We start from the raw sequence: 21,240 nt of genomic DNA on the forward strand, positions 1-21,240 counted from the left end.
TCCCCACAGACCTGCAGGGGGAGCCGTCTCCAAGACCAGCAGTACCACCGTGGACGTCAGCGCGCTGAGGAGACTGGTCTGGGACCGGACATCCAGACCTGAGATCAGAGGGGTCCTGGAGAGCCTCCTCCAGTACCTGACCGAGGACCTGCCCAGCCAGGCCACAGGGTGCACTGAGAGGCAGGGGGTGGGGGTGGGAGTTGGGCAGGTTGGGGTAAGGTTGGGGGTTGGGCAGGTGGGTGTCAAGGTGGGCCAGGGGCAGGGGGTTGGGCCAAGAGTGGAGCAAAGGGTGGGGCAGGGGCTGAGGCAGAGGCAGACGTTGGAGGCGACCCAGGGTAGGCTTGGAGGTCAACCAGCAAGGGACACCTCACCACGGCGTCTCACCTCTTTCCAGCTCCTCCAGGCCAAGTTCCTAAGGGGCACGCCCAAACCCCCCCCCACCCACAGACGTGAGGTGGGGGCACTGCTCTCTAGAGGAGGTGGGGGGTGTGGCAGACAGAACCAAGACAAGGAGTCCCCTAGGGCTGAGGAAGGCAAGATTGAGAGAGTTCAGGGGTTGAAAAGGGCGGGCAATGTGAAGGGAATGGTAGCCAGGTTTGCTGCAGCGGAGCAGAAGGAGAAGGGAGGGGGTTCACAGGGACCCCCTAAAAGGTCCCGTCAGATTGGTAGGGGACCTCTCCTAGCCTCTTTGATGGACAAGTTTGAAACCATGGCAACAGTCCATCGGGGAAGTGATCCGAGTGTTTTGAACAAAATCCCAACTGGTAAAGTCAAGGTGACAGGCCTTGAGTTGGTGAGAAGTCAGGGAGGGGGGAATAAGGGGACAGGTCAACCTGTCAATGGTCAAAGGTCACTGAAGCAGGTGAATGGTATATGTAAAGGCTCAAGGCAGCAGAGGGAAGGGGGAGGAGAGGGGGGAGGAAGAGATGTGGAGGGAGGAGGAGAGGTGAGAGGAGGAGGAGAGGTGGGAAGAGGAGGAGAGGTGGGGGGAGGGGAGATGGTGGGGGAAGGAGGAGATAAAGGACCAGAGAAGATAGCAGATGTTGAGGATTCACTTCAGCAGACAACAGAGGCCAATGTGAGTCAGGAGGTGGAAAGAGTGTTACGTTCCTACATGGCAGTTAAGCAACTGAGATGTTGGATCTTAGAAGATGTTGTCGAAGACCTCAAATCAGTGAAGGAGGTAAACGTTCAGGGATCAGCAGGTGAAGATCAAGAGGTGAAGGTAAATCAAGAGATTATTCAGAATTCAGATCAAGACAGTGAAGTTCAGGATTCTGTTCAGGAGCTAAAGGGTCAGAGTTGTTCAGGAACTCAGGAGGTTAGTTATGGGGGGGTGGAGCTGGTCTGCTCTGCTGCTGCTGTTGAGTGTTCTGCCCCTGAGCCCCAGAAAGCTGTATCCCAGGTAGAGGCCTCACACAGTGGGTGTATGGCCAGCCTTCTCCCCTGCCCTCCTGTGTGGGTGCTGGCCTGTGTGGATCCACTACCCCAGCTATGCTCAGTACAAGGCAATCCCAGGACCCTGGAGGACATACCGTCACCTCCATCAGCCCAGGGAGAGCGACTTCCTCTGGGCAGCGACTGTCCAGGTGAGGCCTATCTAGAGTCCTTCTTGGAGCCCAGTAGAAGCCACCCCAGTGAGGGTGACAGAGAACCACAAGATGCAGGGAGTCTCTCTGGACAGCTAGCCCACACTACCACACCAAACTGGGCTATGAAACATCCAGAACCACACCAACCGTGGTCCACCCAGAGAGGGCAGCCCAAGTACCCCATCCCCAGGGTCCACAGGTCAGATCCATCTGAATCATCAGAACTGGACCAGATCCACAACACCACCTGCCTCCCATCTCCGTCCTGCACCTCCATGGTCCCTGATATCACTCCTTCACCTTCAACCTCTGACATGCCGCTCCCTGGTCCTAACCCTGACCCTAACCCTAACCCTGGAGCCTCTACATCAGAGTCCACGGAGAGCTATCAGGAGAATGGTTTCCCCTTCCCCTCCCCAGCTTACGCCAAACAACAACTACTGCTGTCCCCTATGGCAATGCAAGGAAGGGCATCAGAGGGCGCATTTCAGGAGGGGGAGGGACAAGGTGGCAGTGTGGCCCACAACAATGTGGATGACGTCATCTCTCCACATGGTTTTCGTGTTGCCGAGGATACCAGTGATGCAGTGTGGGAAGATATGCCTCCACAGACCAGTGCCAACAGCACCCAGAACTCAGTAGCCAATCAGACACGACAACAGACTGCGGGGGAGGAGCAGAAGCAGAGGCCGAAGTACAGGACGTTGAACTATGGTGACCCTTCTGTCAAAGAGACCTATACGCCTATAATCATCCGTTTTACTGATACCTTCACTTTCTGAGTGGTCCCCCTGGGAGGTCAATGTCATTGAGACACCAGTGAAAGATGAAACCCTCAAGACTTTCTCTCCCCGCAAGCACAGTGAAACTTAATGCACACGCTCAAGGTCGTGCTCTCCTGTGTCAGGATTGCAAACAAAAAGGAAAGCCTTGGCATGCCAGCAGTAATTCAAGGTGGAATGGATAGCATAATAACTCACCCCACCATTGACAATGGGCTGTAGTGCCAAGTTCACTGGACATTGTCAGGAGGAGGCGACTACTCTGAGTCTGCAGCTCTCTTCTCATGACTGGAAATACAGGCTCTTCTGTTTACCACAGAGGTTAGGAAACAGTGTTATACTGTGTAAATATCCCCAGGGTTGGGTATGCACACATCATATTATACAATGTCAAACAGAGGTGTGTGTATGATGTTGCCAAAGGTCAGCTTCAAAAGTAAAGTAATGTCAACGGGGTAAAACTAACCCAATTCCCAACTACTTATCAGATTAAACATGTACATTACTTCTTACTTACGTCTTCTTTGTTGATGTTACAATGAAAATTTGACACATTTATCAAGTCATATTATGCCAATGTCAGTAGAGCGTCACATAAAAGTGAAAGGATTCTAAAAAAAACGAACTAAACAAGAAGATAAAAAAAAAGATAAATGATATTATCATGAACAATGGCTAATAAAGGTCATGTGAAGTCATCCAACACTAAACAAATACAAAGTCTACTTATGTGGCCTTTCCATGGGGATAATCTCAAAGAGATTACAGAACATTTTGTTTAAGGCTGATACTGCAACAGTTATAATAGGATTTTCTTTATTTTTTTCAAAAGCACAGAATGTGTCCTCAAATAAAGCAAACAGTCAATGTGGAGGAGGGAACACGTTTGGTGACTCACTTTCCAACACTGAGTGTGTTCTTGTTAAAAGGTGTGTGCCAGGCCAGCAGGAAGTTGTTGGGTTTGAGTTGAACACAGCCCTCCACAGTGCTGGGGTCATATACACACGCACCAGCTCCCTGTACAGATCCTCCAGACACCAGTAGTCTGGAACACACACACACACGCACACACACAGGGGTGTTTTCCACTGCACCTCATGTAGCAACGTGCCAGAAGCTCAATGTTTTTCTATGTTCTGTCCTGTCCTAACCTCGCTCAATGTTTCCACTACAGACCTGGTGCAAAAGACAACAACCTGGAGGAAATGATCCATGACAAAGACACACACACACACACACACACACACACACACACACACAGAATTAGAGAATTACTGGATAATGGCCGTTGTAACAGGGCTTTCCAATAACAGTGCAGATGGGTGGGTTTGAATCTAATCCCTTTTGACCATTCAAGAACCCATCCCACCACCCGAGGATCAGCCGTCAGCGAGGGAGGATCAAAGCAAGAGGATTTAATAAAACTGTGTGGGAACATGAGTCTACATCTGCTTAACACAACCCTGCCTGCCTATCTACACACCATCTATCTCTCTCTCTGTCAAAGAGGACAGCCAGAGGGAGAACATGATGATGATGATGATGATGATGATGATGATGATGATGATGATGATGATGAGGACTGTGTCTTTGATATGTAAATCTAATGGAAAACAATTTCAGATAATCCTCTGAGATTAGTAAATACATAATGTCGGACAGAGAGGTGTGATCCATGACGTAATGTCAACTAAAATCACCTGTCAGTGGGAGGGACTACATACATGAACCCTAGGGCTTCCCCTTGACTTTTCACAGAACTCACGTTGTGGTGTTTACTGAGTAATGTATTATAATTATTAAAGACAAGGTTAGTCGTTTATTGTTACAATATATCAGGACGGTCATGTTTCGTTGTTGCCATAAGTGAGAGTTTGGCAGCATTTGGGACACTACGTGGCTTGAATATTTAGCAGAGGGCGTTCCTATCTTTCTCTCAGACGGTTTGATTGACATGCCCTCGGGTTTAGCGGATCTCTCACGCAGTGGCATACCTTTGGCAGACGTAGAAGAGGTAGCGGGAAGAGATGAGAAACGACCTACCGACCATTTTTGAGACTGCGAACATGTGCATTTAGGATAAATCGTGTCGTTTAACATTGTTGTCCAGGAAGCGATCGCATAACAAAGTAACGACAGGTGCATAGAGCCAGGATCTTGGATAACGCGGAGAAGAGGATGATAAAACCGAGTCACTGCAATCTCTTCGCCCTGTTAACTTGCTTTTGCCTAGTATGGGACAATAGCGTTTGACTGGGACGGAGTGGATCTTTAAAGCCGCCGGGGCGACTTATATGTCCGTGAGGGGAATTCGAGTCCACGCTCGGATTTGCTGTTGTGGCACTCCATGGAGGAGAGGGCGATATCATTTCAGCCTGGGACGCCGCCGTACAACAATGTTGTGAACTTTTGGACTAAAAGATAAGCCTACTGCTTAAAATTGCCAGTGAATTACCGAGAGCGACACTGGATACTATACCCTTTTAAGGCGTCTCTTGAATATCGGAGTTTGCAATGGACAGGAGCAACAAAGCAAACGGCGCTCGCTCGCCGCAACTCCGACTCAACACCCTCAGCGGCAGTGCAAAGGACAGGGTGCACAGGTAGCTACCTAGCTAGAGCTAAACTCTAGCAAAAGTTACCCAACTAGGCCCGTCTGTGCTGGACTGTCCTGGCACCGTAACGGTTATAGTGTCATTAGAACACGCATGGCTGTAGGTAACGGAAAACACTGTTATTAAAATAACGTTGGGGAGTTAGATGTTGTAGTTAGCATTTAGCTGATCAGAATGAGCGATGCAGTGTGTGGATAGTTGGAGTGAGTCCTGGGTATGGCATGTGCACTATTCAAAGAAGCCAACGCAGTCACAACCTCCACCCGACACCACTGAAATGCACGCACCATTTCTGTCACACACACGTGTGAGGGCCCTGCAGCTCCTTCTGTTGTGTACACATACATTAGTGTGGAGAGCAGTATTCGTTTATCCTGATTTAGGGGCCCTCGGGGTGTGTTTGCTTTTGCTCCAGCCCAGGACTAACTAGTTTGATTCAATGATTATGCGCTGATGGCGCTTTTCCATTGACCGGCTCGCCACGGCTCGCCTCGGCACGCTTTTGAACAGTTCTGGGTACGAGACGTTTTCCACTATACAGGAACGACCCGGGACTGTAGGAGGAGTTAAGCCCAGTTTATGCTTCTGCGTAAAATCGACGGCGTAGGCTACGTGTCATAAGATTCCCCCCGCTATACAGATCAGCGGGGGGAAATGCGATAAGAATTATGTCAAAATGCAGCACTATTGTGCACAGATCAGCCTTACAACATGTAACTTTAAGTGCCTGTTACATGCTGCTTTCAGTTCTAGTAGACTAGTTTAGATCTCGCAACCAGGGAAATGCCGACATTCTCCTGACACTTGAGCACTGTGCTTTTTTTTGTTGGTGAACTACCGTAATAAAGCCTAAAAAACTGTTCAACTGTTCAAAAAGTGCAACTTCTCTGCTTTCAGAAACTGTTTGATTTTTTTAGATTGGGCATATAGTTCATGAATTACGATAGTTTGAAGGAACGCTGTAAAATCCTGTCTGAGCCGACAGCTCCGGTTTCGGAGCAAGACGCGAATCTATCGGCATTAGTCAAATACATGCTCACATCCAGTCATCCGCTCACTGCTCTCCATCAAAAATGGCACATCCATCAATAATATTACATAATAACAACTGCTCTGATTAGATTGCTTAGATTGTTTAATACATCAACGGGGGCAAAAGCGAGATGAACTCGTGAGTATCATGCTTCCTCCATTGAACGGAAAGTCCTATCTATTCCATTCAAAGTGTTTTAGCCTTCCCCCTTTCCACTGGTAATAAGGAATTGGCAAGAATAGATCGATATAATGCAGCACTATCATGCACAGATCAGCCTTAAAACATGTAACGGAGCGATGTATTTCTACGGAAAGGCTGACAGACGCGGGGCTCATACAATCTCCGCGTTTGTTATAGATACGAGTGCTCCGGTGTCTTGCTGGTAGTCAATATATGACAACATGTATTTATATATACAGCATATGGATGTTACGTGCCTGTTACCTGCCGCTTTCAGTTCTAGTAGTTTAGATCTCGCAACCAGGGAAACGCCGACATGTGTTAAAGGGAGCAAGACGCGAATCTACCGGCATTTGACTGCCGCTGGACTGAGGAACAGAATAGGCACAGGACATCGCCATAATAGCGATTTTTTTGTTATGCTTGTTGTAAATAAAAGTTCTGTGATGCATTGAAATGACATTAAACTAAGATAATACGATGGTTAGCATAATTTTTCAAATCTTTATTAATAAGTTATTACAGAAACAGTAAGTGACATTTTCCGAGAGCGAAATCTGTTGTGGTATTTAAAGATGGCGGTTAGCGAAGAAATCTATGAACATGGGATGACGATTTTGTGACTATTTCCATTGACCAATCAACGGTGTGCAGCGTCACACGTCACACATAGCCTGGCAAAAAGGTACATTTCGCTACCCATCCCGAACAAGAACTATAAAACCGTGCCGTGCTGTGCCGAGCGGGTCAATGGAAAAGCGCCAAAGAACGACCCGGGTCGGCCCTGTAGTGGAAAAGCGCCATCTGAGGATTGGCCCAGGTGACCCCTGCTGATTGGTGGTGTTTTTCCCAATTATCAAAGGGGTGGAGCCCCCGGACTAGGAATGATCTCTCCTGGTTGAAAAATAAAGAGACACACACACAGACAGAGGCTGTGTTCGGAATGGTATACTAGCATACTGCATGGCATACTCAATGAGTATATACTGCATACTGCCTACTAAATTCATAATAAGTATGCGAAAACCAGCCGACCATTTACACAGTATGCATACTGCCTCCCAGAATGCATTTCAGAGGCGAATTTAAACCTCCATTTTAAACCTCCATTAGCTAAAATATGTAATTTTGGCTTTACAAGTGTTAACATGTCATTTTATTTGAAGTTTTAATATGTTTTCAGGCGAGAAAGTAACCACATATTCCCAAAATGTGTCCAGTTTACCAAAATAACCTGTTTATATATCTGATCTGACGAAAATTTTTGCGGCTTTTGTTCGCTAGCTGCGTTCGTAAATTCGCCCTGGAAATCTGATCAGCACTCATGGAATGCCTCTTGTCCAATCAAATTACCTGGTCCCTTTATGACGTTGAACCCAGTGTGCGCTCCGGCGCTCTCAGAGCGATTTTACGAACCCTACGTTGCTTACCTTCACTTACGAAGTTCGACAGAAATATCGTAACATAATTACAACACGTTGTAAAATGATTTGGGGGGCCAATATCTTTAGCTAGCTCAAGTAACTAGCTTACGATATTGTTGTCTTAACAGTTGGTAAAATAACATGATTAAAATAAATCTATGAGCAATAACATATCGTGGGCAAGCACTACAACCAACTTGTCCGTCTGAAGCTACAATACTGGGATCATTCGTGATTGGGTTACAAGCAGTCACATACTAGGTGAACATGTGTGTAAGACACAAATAAACTTGGATTTTATGCATTTCAAGTGGCATATTTGTAATCATGACGACGGAGCCTTGTCTAAGAATGCATTTCACCATTCCCAGTATAGTGAAAATACCACCACTCATCCGTGATCAGACTTAGCTGGGGTGCTGCAGTTGAAGAGTATCAAATAGAGTGCAAAAAAGCAGCATCTGCACACTCAAATCTGTGCAAAAAACGATGTTTATTGCAAGCTTTCGGTCCCCAGGCTAGACGATGTAAACAACAGCTGTATGACGGGTTTGTATGACGCAGTTTGACGAGGCTGAAAGCGCACAGGGTTGCCAGATGGGATTGACAATTTACAGCCTAAACTTTCTATAACCTCAAAATCAAGTAGCCCATTCGACGGTAACCCGCCCCATCTGGCAACCCTGGACGCAACCTTGGACACGAAAATGCATTTTGGGGATCTAGTATGCCAAAAGTGTCCATCGTAACAAACGTAAGTATTGCTCGCATGCTAAATTTCTTGCATACTCAAATCTCGCATACTGTACAGTGTGAACGCACTACATACTCAAAATCTACGTCATATCTAGTATGAGTAGTATGCTAGTATGCTATTCCGAACACAGCCAGAGAATGCAATACTACAAAAAAACAGAGACATGCACACAGACAAGGCCATTCTAATGACAGCCGTCACATCAGGTGATACCACTTGGACTAAGAAATCCCAATCCCTGTTCTGAACAGTATTTCGGGGCAGCGCACTCAGACATGTCATGTCTATGTTCAGATTATGTTCACATGTTTGAAGGGTATACCGCCGTCCACTAGGTGGCAGTATGTCGTTTGTTATGCTGTCCGGCTCAGTCAGGAGTCGGCCATGTTATTATTTGATTAGTTTCAGACGTTCATGTTACGGTGGCCGTCTATTAAGCTGTCCACCTAATTCCTGTAAGTTTGTTTTTCAAATGTTTCTGGTTAAGTTATTATACATTTACCCTGCTTATACTTTATCTCAATTCATGCTTCTATTGTTTGTATTACTGCAGGGCTTCTTCATCTTTGTCATTAAATACTTCATTGACATTGAGGAGCGTATTTCTTCATGAAGAAGCCAGGAAGCAATGGTCGTCGTTGTATGCTCTGTCCCTGGCTGCGCTTTCGGAACTGAAGACGTGTCTGAAGCACTCGCCATTGCCCTGTTGACTAATCATGGATTTGCCCATCAAAGCACATCGCCTGTCACAGCCGCGCCGGCCCCCCGAGGCCCGAAACTGGATCGGCCTAAAGTCAACGTAGGCGTATCGATTGAGGAATGGAACGTGTTCATCCGTCGTTGGGACGTCTTCTGCACTGGCTCAGGCATAGGAGCCGCCGAGGCCCCTTTCCAGTTGTTTCAGTGCGCTGGGCCTGAACTTGGTGACAGCCTGTTGAAAGTCAACCCCAACGCCGCTTCTGAACCTTTGCTACACCTAATTGCCGCCTTGCGTTCACTAGCAGTCATTCCAGTCGCCACATGTGTCCTGCGCACCGAGCTGCTCCAGTTACGCCAGGAGCGTGATGAGACATTCCTCGCCTTCACTGCCAGAGTACGGGGGAAAGCGGAGACATGCGCCTATGTTACAGTATGTGGGTGTGGCGAGGATGTGGACTATACCGACTAGGGTTGGGTATCGTTTGGGTTTTATCCGGTATCGGTACCTAACCGATACTTTAAAAACGGTACCGGTACCAAAACGGTACTTAATTCGGTACTTTTGATTTTTTTAAATGACATATATATATAATAATAACACGGTCGACAACATTAAACAGCTTTTCACTTTTTTATTGCTGAGGCACAATATATATTAGTTAAATATACACTGAAATTAAAATAAATGAAAATAAAACTCCTGCTGACTGAGGCACAATATATATATATATATATATATATATATATATATATATATATATATATATATATATAATATTACAGTTAAATATACAAATAAATTCAAATAAATAAAAATAAAACTCCCACCTCAGCAATTCTTTTGCAAAAAGATCAGCATATTTGCCTTCTCTGGCAAAATACGACACCTCTCTTGACTTTGTTATTGTCATTTTGACTTTTGTTTTGTTTTGACATAATTGTCTAATGGCACAGATTTATAAACATAAAGTAAACAAATATTGGTTTCACGTCACTTTACCTGAAACTGAACGACACAGCGCGGAGCGAATTCCCTGGTAAAACGTTTCTCTCCCCCCGCTGTCAACCAGGAAGCGGTGCTGAGAGAGCAAGACACGGATCTACCGGCATTTGACTGCCGCTGGACTGAGGAACACCATAGGCACAGCACATCGCCATAATAGCGATAAAGTGCGAATGATTTTAAGCATTTTGAGCACTTCGCGTTGTTTTCGTCGAGTCGGGTGAAATGCAGCCACACTTTAGAACGCTGCTTCATTAGGGCCTTCGGCATTCTCGGTGACCTCGTAGCTAGGCTAGCTAGCGAAATTCGATAATATTATTATGATTATGATGATGATGATAATAATAATAATACAATAATACAATCACTAACTATATTACTACACTTACTATAAACTCACTCTTCTTAAGTTCTCAACACAACTGCTCACCTCACTACCACGACACGCACTGATTGGAAATTTAACAGGCGATGTGACGTCACGACTCAAGTCACGTGTGGTTGACTGTTGCATGACACCGGACACCAGGGGATTTTTTTTTTTGAAAAGTACCGAAATGAGGTACTGAAATCTCCTTTGCGATTCGGTACGGGTACATACCGAATGTAAAGTAACATTGGGTACCGATTTTCGGTACCCAACCCTAATACCGACCACATCATCCGCGACGTTCAATGGTATCTCTGATTCGGACATTCGCCGAGAGGTACTAGGGACGCCAGACATCCTTAAAATGCCAGTGAATGACGTGGTTGCACTCGTCGAAAATAAAGAGATGGCCCGCAACGCTCTCCCGTCATCCGCCCTTTCGGCCATGTCGTCATTCCAGCGCTTGACAAAGAGTCCACAGGCGAGCCCCACCCCGACCCCAGGCCCAGCGGACGTGGCGAAACGAGCCCCGTGCCCTGAGTGTAAGAGAACCTTTAATGTCTTCACAGAGGGATCCCGCGGATGGAATACCAAGCCCCACCAGCTTTGTATCGACTGTTATAGGGCCCGCCGATGCAAGGGGCGACCGCAGCCATCTGCCAGCAGTCAACAGGCCGCCGTGGAGTCAGAACCGATCTCCCAGATTTCGTCGGTTCAGTCTGATGCCCGCCCTGGCCGACGTCGTGGGAGTCACCACCAACGCCACGCCCCCACGCCCATCAGACTTGAGCACCACATTTTCTCCAAGGGCGAATGGAGAAGGGCCAGGCTGAGAGACCATCCCCGAGCTCTGATCACTATCTCGGTTGACATGCCTGTCGGACCGAGTGCAGGCACCGGCGACCGTGGCTCGGTCAACGGGGCGAGGGTATCCGCCATCGCGGACACTGGTGCACAGTCGGACCTTTGGTCCCTAGAGGAGTTCATTGCCTGCGGATTCTCACGTGACGACCTGCGTCCCGTCCATCTCAGCATGTCGGCCGCCAACCGCTCCCCCATAGCTGTCGAAGGCGCATTCTTCGCTAGACTCTCGACAGCCTCCAGCAGCGGTGGAGTGGCGTCCTGCCGCTCCATGGTGTACGTGAGCAGCTCAGTCCGGGCCATGTACCTATCCTACAAGTCGCTGCTCAACCTCGGCCTCTTGTCTATGGACTTCCCATCAGGTGACATCGTAGGGGGGCCCAACGACGAGCGTGGGTCTTACACGCCAAACCAGCCCCTGTCCGTCAATGCTACGAGGTCCACCAACGGCGGCTGCGACGACCCGAGTAACCCCCACAGCGCCCAGTGCTCATGTCCCCAGCGTACGGTCCCTCCGGAACGCCCTACGGTGCTACCTTTCCCTGTCTCACAGAGAACAACAGCCGGATGAAGGATTGGCTATTCGGGAGATACGCCTCATCCACATTCAACACTTGCCCTCATCGGGCGCTGCCGTGCATGGAAGGGCCACCCATTGAAATGCATGTGGACCCCGCAGCCACGCCAAGAGCATGCCACACCGCGGCCGTTGTGCCTCTACACTGGCAGCAGAGAGTCCACGATGACCTTCTCCGGGATGAGGCCCTCGGTGTCATTGAACGTGTGCCATACGGCGAACCAGTGACATGGTGCCAACGTATGGTGGTCACTCGGAAGCACAATGGCTCCCCCCGCAGGACCGTGGACCTCTCACCTCTCAACAAGTTCTGCCTACGTGAGACTTTCGCCACCGAGTCCCCATTCCACCTCGCACGTCGTATCCGAAAGGACACCTGGAAGACTGTCACGGACGCCTGGAATGGCTACCACAGTGTGCCCCTGCATGAATCGGATCGTCATCTGACCACATTCATCACGCCCTTTGGCCGCTGGCGTTACACCAGGGCGCCACAAGGTTTCCTATCGTCGGGGGATGGCTACAACCGCCGTTTCGATGCGGTCCTCTCGGACTATGAGCGTAAGGAACGTTGTGTGGATAACACCATCCACTATGACACCGACCTGGAGCAGCACTGGTGGAGGACCATCGACTTCCTTACTCGTGTCGGCCGGGCAGGCATCGTGTTGAACCCGGACAAGTTTCAGTTTGCGGAGAGGAACGTCGAGTTCGCTGCCTTCAGGGTGTCGGACACTACTATCGAGCCACTCCCCAAGTACTTGGACGCTATCCGAGACTTCCCCACCCCGGACTCCACGACGGATGTCAGGAGCTGGTTCGGCCTTGTCAACCAGGTGTCGAACTATGCCCAGCTGCGCGGCACGACACTCCATTCAAGCCATTCCTCAGCCCACGCTGTAAATTCTCATGGTCACCCGAACTGGAGGAAGCCTTTCAAACGTCCAAAAGTGCTATTGTTGGGGCCATCCGTGAGGGCGTGGAGATCTACGACATGCAGAAGCGCACCTGCCTCCGCCCTGACTGGTCCAAGCGCGGTATTGGTTACTTCCTGTTCCAACAACATTGTAGCTGCGCCTCAGGCATACCAGACTGCTGCCCGGGAGGATGGAGGATCACCCTCGCTGGTTCACGTCTCCTGTCCCCGGCCGAACAGCGCTATGCGGCCATCGAAGGAGAGGCCCTAGCCGTGGCCTGGGGTCTGGAGCAAGCACGGTACTTCACGCAGGGGAGCGACAACCTCGTCGTAGTTACAGACCATAAGCCCCTGGTGAAGATCTTTGGCGACCGTACGCTAGATGAGATAACAAACTCACGCCTGTTTAGACTCAAGCAGCGTACCCTCCCATGGCGCTTCGACATTGTGCACCTGCCTGGAAAGAGCAACTATGCCGCTGACGCAACCTCAAGACATCCGTCTCCATCAGGCTCAGCGAACGGCCTCTCACTGGGATTGCCGGGCGTGCCTGACGCCGTGGAGTCAGCACTTATGGCTTCCATCCGCGCCGATGCACAAGAGCTCGGAGCCGTCTCTTGGACCCTCCTTGCACGAGAAACAGCAAGTGATGCATGCCTCAGCCACCTTCTGCACCTGATCGAACATGGGGACAGGGTTGATATGAACGACCCCGCCCTGGCGAGTCTATCACCAGTCTGTGAGTCCATTTACGCACAGGACGGCGTCCTGCTATATCATGACCGCGTCGTGGTCCCTCCATCCCTCCGCGACAGCGTCCTTCGACACCTCCATGCCGCCCACCAAGGGATCTCGGCGATGGGGCAACAGGCCCGTGCCATAGTCTACTGGCCAGGGATGTCAGAGGACATCCGAGCCGCCAGGTACGGATGTGCGGACTGTAACCGGAACGCTCCATCACAAGCAGCCACGCCCCCCCTACCATCCTCGCCACCGTCCACCCCATTCGAGGCGGTGTTTGCTGACTTCTTTGACTATGGAGGTTAGGGATGCTCCGATCTGGATTTTTGGGGCCGATACCGATCACCGATTTTTTCCCTCAAGATCAACCAATATCGATACCGATTTTAAAAAAAATACATAACTGTAGGCCTACTGACTGGATAGCCTACATATTTTTTGCTTTTTAGACAAAAGTTTTGATCCATTAGGCACCAAGCAAACGCAGACCCATTTTTATGGCATAGTAAAGGTCTGGCCTATCACCCAGTTAGGGCCTGAAGCCCAAGTCAGTGGATATGGCTGTATAAAAGACATCATAAACGTGGCCTTCATGGTTTACATACTGTTACGTCCTCCTATGTTTTCTGTTCAGTTATCTGTCTTCCCCAGGAAAAAAAAATAATAAAATTTTGCGATCGGCCATTTTTGCCGATCACCGATCGAGTCATTTGGAGTGAAATCGGCCGATTTAAATCGGTGGCCGATAAATCGGAGCATCCCTAATGGAGGTCGTCACTACCTAGTTATCGGAGATCGACTATCGGGCTGGGTGGAGGTCCTATGCTCCACAGCAGGCACTGATATGGGAGGCTCAGCTGGGCTGGTTCGCCACCTCCGTGCTTTCTTTGGCTCCTTTGGCGTGCCGGAGGAACTTTCGAGCGACGGTGGTCCGGAGTTCACAGCAGGCCAGACACAGGACTTCCTCCGTTTGTGGGGCGTCAAACACCGTGTGTCCTCTGTTGCTTTCCCACAGTCAAACGGAAGAGCGGAATTTGCAGTGAAGTCTGCGAAGCGCCTCCTGATGTCCAACACTGGCCCGACTGGCAGTCTCGATCATGACCGCTTTCTGCGTGCCATGATACAGTTACGCAATACGCCTGACCCCGACTGCAACCTCTCACCGGCGCAGATTATCTTCGGTCACCCCCTTCGAGGTTCGCTTTCCTTCGTCAACAGGCTTGAGAAGTTCTCGAACCCACATATCCGACCGCTCTGGCGCCAAGCATGGGCGGCAAAGGCCCTTCGGACCCGGATGTCCCGTACCACTGAGTCCCTGCAGGCTCACTCGAAGCCACTCCGCCCATTGGCACTTGGTGAGAGGGTGTTCCTCCAGAATCAGCAGGGCCCTAGCCCTAACAAGTGGGACAGGTCAGGGGTGGTGGTGGAGTCACGTGATCACGATCAGTATCGGGTTAAGGTTGATGGGTCTGGACGCCTGACTTTACGCAACCGGCGGTTCCTCCGTGGCTACACCCCCTATGCTCCTCAGCAGCCAGCTGCTATGTCCCCTCCACCTACGCCCCTGGTACACCGCTCCCTACCTGTCCAACCGTGCCCGGTGGTGCCCCAGGGGATCGTCCAGCAGCTGGCGGATGGACCCTGTGGCGCGGCCCTGGGTTCCTCCTTGCCGGCGCCTGCTGGTGAGGCGGCCCCTGGCCTCGGGTCCCAGGGCGACCCTGTCCCCACTGATGCCACCCCGGACGCTTCGCTTCTAGTGTCGCAGTCGCCACTGTCGCTGCCCCGTCCTACGCGGCCTAGCCGTACAAGGGAGCCACCCAAGCACTACGAGCCCGAAACAGGCCGTTGGACGCGGGACTGAGTCCGGTTACCTATTTCAGTTTATAGCTTTCCGGGCTGGGGGGGATGAAGGGTATACCGCCGTCCACTAGGTGGCAGTATGTCGTTTGTTATGCTGTCCGGCTCAGTCAGGAGTCGGCCATGTTATTATTTGATTAGTTTCAGACGTTCATGTTACGGTGGCCATCTATTAAGCTGTCCACCTAATTCCTGTAAGTTTGTTTTTCAAATGTTTCTGGTTAAGTTATTATACATTTACCCTGCTTATACTTTATCTCAATTCATGCTTCTATTGTTTGTATTACTGCAGGGCTTCTTCATCTTTGTCATTAAATACTTCATTGACATTGAGGAGCGTATTTCTTCAATGTTGACAAATAATAGAACTCCCCTCGTGCTTCTATTCTCAGTATGCTCATGACTATATTGATACAGTGGATGATTGTAAATGTTTCAGTGTGGACCCGTACGGCTTTGAGAGGTCAGAGGACTTTGACTATGAATCCTACGAGGAATTGATGTCTGAATACCTGGCTGTCCTCACCAGGAGGTCCATCAAGTGGTCCAAGTTTCTGCAGGGGAGGCACAAGGTGGAGAAGAACATAAAAGGTGTGTGTGTGTGTGTGTGTGAGGGAGAGAATCCCTCAGCACTCACTAGTCTGTCTAGTGTAAACACCTGTATGACCCCTACAACTACCTTTGTAGTCTCTTCACTAAAGTCTGACATAGCCTTTTTGTACTCTCTAGCCATCTCCCAATGTTTAATGTGTGGAACCTAATACAACAGTTAAATGTGTGCCTGCCTGAAACCCTGCAGTGAAGCGGTATGTTAGGAAGGGGGTCCCCAACGAGCACCGGGGTCTGATCTGGATGGCAGCTAGCGGAGCCCAGGACAAGCTGGAGAAGCACCCCGGTTACTACCACTCTTTACTGGACGCCCAGCACGACCCCAAGCTGGTGGAGACCATCCACACAGGTGAGCCTTTACACGTACACGGGTGAGCAGTTATACCTGCTCTGGTGAGCTGGCACAGGTGAGCCAAATGTCGTCTTCTTCACTTTCACAGACTTGCACAGAACTTTTCCCGACAACGTCCAGTTCAGGAAGGCTGCGGAGCCGTGTCTACAGAAGACCCTGTACAACGTGCTGCTGGCCTACGGACACCACAACCCGACTGTGGGATACTGTCAGGTACCACTGGATCCATTTGTCTCTCTCCCCGACACACACACACACACACACACACACACACACACTCCTTACCTGTCATCTTATCGCCTTATCTCACTGTTTAACTGTCAACCTGTCTGTTACCTGGTTGCTGATCTCACCTTTCTGTCACCCTCACTATTTAACACTTCCACCCGTCTGTTCACTGTTCAATGCAGGAAGCCTATGACTTCTTTCTACCGGCTGCGTCTCAGCACCTGTCTGTTTGTATTACTCTGCTGATGTCTTTCATCACCACCCTGCCTGAAAACCTCAACTATCATCCCAGTCCCGAAGAAAAGCACGGTGAGCTGCCTAAACGACTACCGCCCGGTGGCACTCACACCAATCATCATGAAGTGCTTCGAGAAACTAGTCCGGGCCCACATAGTCACACGCCTCCCGCCCAACATGGATCCATACCAGTTCGCCTACAGAGCCCACAGGTCCACAGAGGACGCCATCGCGACGACTCTCCACTCCACTCCATCCCACCTGGAGAGGGGAAACAGCTACGCGAGACTGCTCTTTGTGGACTTCAGCTCTGCCTTCAACACCATCCTTCCAGACAGGCTAGTGACCAAACTACTAGACCTGGGACTATCACACTCTATATGTGCATGGATCAAGGACTTCCTGTCCGACCGCCCCCAGAGGGTGCGGGTGGGCTCCCACACCTCCAAAGCCCTCAGACTCAGCACTGGGTCCCCCCAGGGCTGCGTGCTAAGCCCCATCCTCTACAACCTCTACACCTACGACTTCACCCCCGTCCACCCCAGCAACTCCATCGTAAAGTTTGCAGACGACACCACCGTGGTGGGCTGCATCTCGGGGGGGACGAGGCGGCGTACAGGGATGAGGTAGAGCAGCTGAGCAAGCTGTGCAAGGTTAACAACCTGCTGCTGAACCAGTCAAAGACCCAGGAAATCATCGTGGACTTCAGGAGGAAAAAATCTGAGGTCCAGCCCCTGCTCATCGACGGAGGGAGCGTGGAGAGAGTCTCAACCCTCCGATTCCTGGGGGTGCACATACAGGATGACCTGTCCTGGAAGAACAACACAGCAGCCATCATCAAGAAGGCACAACAGCGGCTCTTCTTCCTGAGAGTCCTCAGGAAAGACCACATCGGACAGGAGATGCTGGTGGCCTTCTACCGCTGCGCAGTGGAGAGCATCCTCACCTACTGCATCTGCAACTGGTTCTCCAGCTGCACAGCCGCAGAGAGGAATGCGCTACAGAGAGTCGTGAGAACGGCCCAGAAGATCACCGGCGCCCCCCTCCCCTCTCTGGAAGAGCTGTACAACACACGCTGCCTCAGGAAGGCCTCCAAGATCTCCAGAGACCCATCCCACCCTGGGTATGAACACTTTGCTCGGCTGCCCTCGAACAGGCGGTACAGGACCATGTTCGCAAGGACAAACAGACTGAAGCTCAGCTTCTACCCCAGGGCCATCCAGGCCCTGAACTCAGCAAAGACCTAGGTTCTGGGCCCTGGACAGTCTGGACGGATTGATGGCAGCTGCTGGATTGAAAATCAGGTGTAGTGCTGAGGCACAAATGTGTACATTTCAAGCCTGCAAACTGCGACACTTTAAATGAATGTGCAATAACACTATGTGCAATATGACAACCCTAGGGTACATAAGGTTGCAGAGAATAGGAAATGTTAGAATAGGTATAGCATAGAGTACAGCACAGTGTTTTATTTGTACAGTATAGTATAGTGGATAGTGTACATAGCCTTTATTTATGTAAACCAGCTCCTTTCCCTTCTTGTTTTTGTTTTGTTTTTTTTCTTTCCTAGCACCAGGGGAGCCCCCCCTCCCAAATTTCGTTGTTTGGTACCTGTACTATATCAATGACAATAAAGACCATTCATTCATTCATTCATTAATCTCATTTGACTGTACATTTCTATTTACATTTTTTAAATTTCCGCCTGGTCAGACTCGGTTGTGTGTTTACTTAATAGTCATTTGACCTTACATTTGCATTTTCTATTTCTATTTTCCACCTTCATTGCCTGGTCTGACTGTTGTGTGTCTACCTCATACATCAGCTCTCACTGCTAGTCTATTGTACGTAACATGCTCACATCGCCCCCCTGTGGTGTCTCCCGGAATGACCCAGCCCAGGGAAACCCAGCCCAGGCTCAATCAGCTTTTGTCTCTCAAAATAAATGGAAAGTCTATTGTTGGAATGGCATGTCAAGTGGACAAGGCCACATACTGTAGCAAGCGTGTGTGCGCACACGTTCTACTGTCTCCCTATGGATGTTGATATCCATGAATTCACAATCTAGCTCCAGAGAACAGTGTGTGTGTTGTGTATCTAATTGAAAGGCAGATTTGATGCACTAAAGCAGAAGAAGAATTTGCATTGCAAAGAGGCAGCTCTGTGACTGAAGGTTGGGTGTGCGTATACCGTCTGAACATCTGTCTTCTGGTCTCCCCTACTGTCAGCTTTGGTTCATTTTCAAGTATTTTTATTGGACATTCAAAATCACCGATCAAAATACAATTCCATACAATTAATACAATAATCATTACATACTTTTTCTTACATGAACATCTAGGGGGGAAAAAAACATAGTCAAAGAGAATAAACCAAGATTGTATTGAAAGGTCTCTCTCGTCATCTCACATTCTGTGTAGCTCTGCCCTTGTCCCGCTCCTGTGTCATTCACTAGAATACTAACTTGCTCTACCATAGCAACTTGTGTCTGTCTGTCTGTCTGTCTGTCTGTTTGTCTGTGTCTCTTTGTATGTGCGCGTGCGTATCATGCAAATGAGCACTGTTGAATGTGAATGGAGTGATCTCTAACCCTGTGGCTTCCTTGGTCTCACAGGGCATGAACTTCATCGCCGGGTACCTCATCATCATCACTAAAGATGAGGAGAAGTCCTTCTGGCTGATGGAGGCTCTACTGGACAAGATATTACCAGGTGTGTGTGTGTGTGTGTGTGTGTGTGTGTGTGTGATGCTAATGAGTGTGTGTGTGTGTGTGTGTGTGTGTGTGTGTGATGCTAATGAGTGTGTGTGTCTGTGTGTGTGTGTGTGTGTGTGTGTGTAGAGGGTAGGTGTAATGGACAGTAGACAGAGTCTCTCTATTCCTGGATCCAGTTCCTGCCTCGGTGGCTATGAATATCCCTGGAGGAGGTCACATGGTCTTGATCTGCACAGAGCTCTTTAAGACTCATGTAATCATCACGCCAGAGACAAGGGGAGGGGGGGTAATCCTGTGCTGTCACACAGGAAGTGCATAGTCACTGTCTAATACCTAATTGGTGGTGGATCCGATGGCCAGTTAGTTTCTTTGACATCTTGTCAATGTGTTTAGGGATTATGTGTCTGAGCCCTGTCTGTCTGTCTGTCTGTCTGTCTGTCTGTCTGTCTGTCTGTCTGTCTGTCTATCTGATGTGAGTGACTAAGAGTTATGGTCCATTCTCCCTTCTTTTCTCCCTTACCACACTGACCCTGTCTCTACCCCACTTTCCCCTTCTCTCTCTCTCTCTCTGCCATAACCACCCCCCCCCCCCACAGACTACTACACCCCCGCCATGCTGGGTCTGAAGACGGACCAGGAGGTCCTAGGGGAGCTGGTGAAGCTGAAAGCCCCCGGCGTGTCTCAGGCCATGGGGGACCACAACGTCATGTGGACCCTTGTGGTCTCCCGCTGGTTCATCTGCCTCTTCATAGATGTGCTGCCAGTAGAGGTGAGGAGGGGAGGGAGGGAAGTGGAGACACTGTTGGGGTGGTAAGACACAGCAAGGGAGAAAGGGTGATGGTGGTTAAGGTAGAGAGGGGTGGGGAGACAGGGTCAGTGTGGTAGGGAGAAAAGAAGGGAGAGTGGCAGGATACTAGAAGGGACGGAGAAAGAGATGGTTAGGGAGAAAGAGGGCCAACCGTGGTCGTTGTTGCTGTTTAACCTGCCTCTCCCTGGTTCTCCTCAGACTGTCCTGCGGATCTGGGACTGCCTGTTCTACGAGGGTTCCAAGATCCTGTTCCGCGTGGCCCTGACCCTGATCCGCCACCACCAGGCTCTGATCCAGCAGGCCCCATCCCTCCCCGACGTCTGTGACTGCTTCAAACAGATCACCAGAGGGCCCTACGTTGAAGACTGCCACGGGTTCATGCAGGTGTGTGCGTGTGCGTGTGCGTGTGTGTGTGCGCGTGTGCGTGTGTGCGTGAGTACAAGATGACATGCTTTCGTGTGATTAAACAAAGACCCTCTGTGTGATGACCGCTGGTCCCTGATCTGATCGGCCCATGGCCCTGTGGCGTAATCCTCCAATCCCCCTGCCTTTCCTTTCTCTCTCCGCATTCCCAGGAAATCTTCACCGAACCAGGAAGCCTCTCCATGGCAACCGTCAACAAGCTCCGGGAGACGTGTCGGGCACGCATAATAGCTGAGGAGTCCTGACCCCGCCCACAGTGACCTGTCACTTACAAACACACACACATCCACATTCCAGAGCCGTTTCTCAATATTCTAAAGCGACGTCCTCTCTTTGTCTCCTTACCTTCACCTGCACTGATCTGATATAACAGGGAAGGTCAATATGATAGATGTCCACCAAGCAATCACTTCCCCCCTCTCCAGTTCTCCCGTATGAGGGCTGATGAAGGGAAGGAGAC

The 21,240-nt window shown here is 49.8% G+C and overlaps 1 protein-coding gene across 1 annotated transcript; it reads left to right on the top strand.

Moving 5' to 3' along the window:
- The first annotated feature begins 4,571 nt into the window (after nucleotides 1-4,571).
- On the top strand, nucleotides 4,572-21,032 carry grtp1a (growth hormone regulated TBC protein 1a). Its single transcript, XM_080539295.1, has 8 exons — nucleotides 4,572-4,977; nucleotides 15,850-16,001; nucleotides 16,210-16,368; nucleotides 16,460-16,584; nucleotides 19,451-19,547; nucleotides 20,146-20,318; nucleotides 20,556-20,741; nucleotides 20,933-21,032. Exons 1-8 carry the CDS (start codon nucleotides 4,889-4,891, stop codon nucleotides 21,023-21,025), a joined length of 1,074 nt encoding a protein of 357 aa, XP_080395421.1. The 5' UTR covers nucleotides 4,572-4,888; the 3' UTR covers nucleotides 21,026-21,032.
- The last annotated feature ends 208 nt before the right edge of the window (nucleotides 21,033-21,240 follow it).

This window comes from Nansenia antarctica (genome assembly GCF_963989245.1).
Source record: "Nansenia antarctica genome assembly, chromosome: 1".
In the NCBI taxonomy this organism is placed as follows: Eukaryota; Metazoa; Chordata; class Actinopteri; order Argentiniformes; family Microstomatidae; genus Nansenia; species Nansenia antarctica.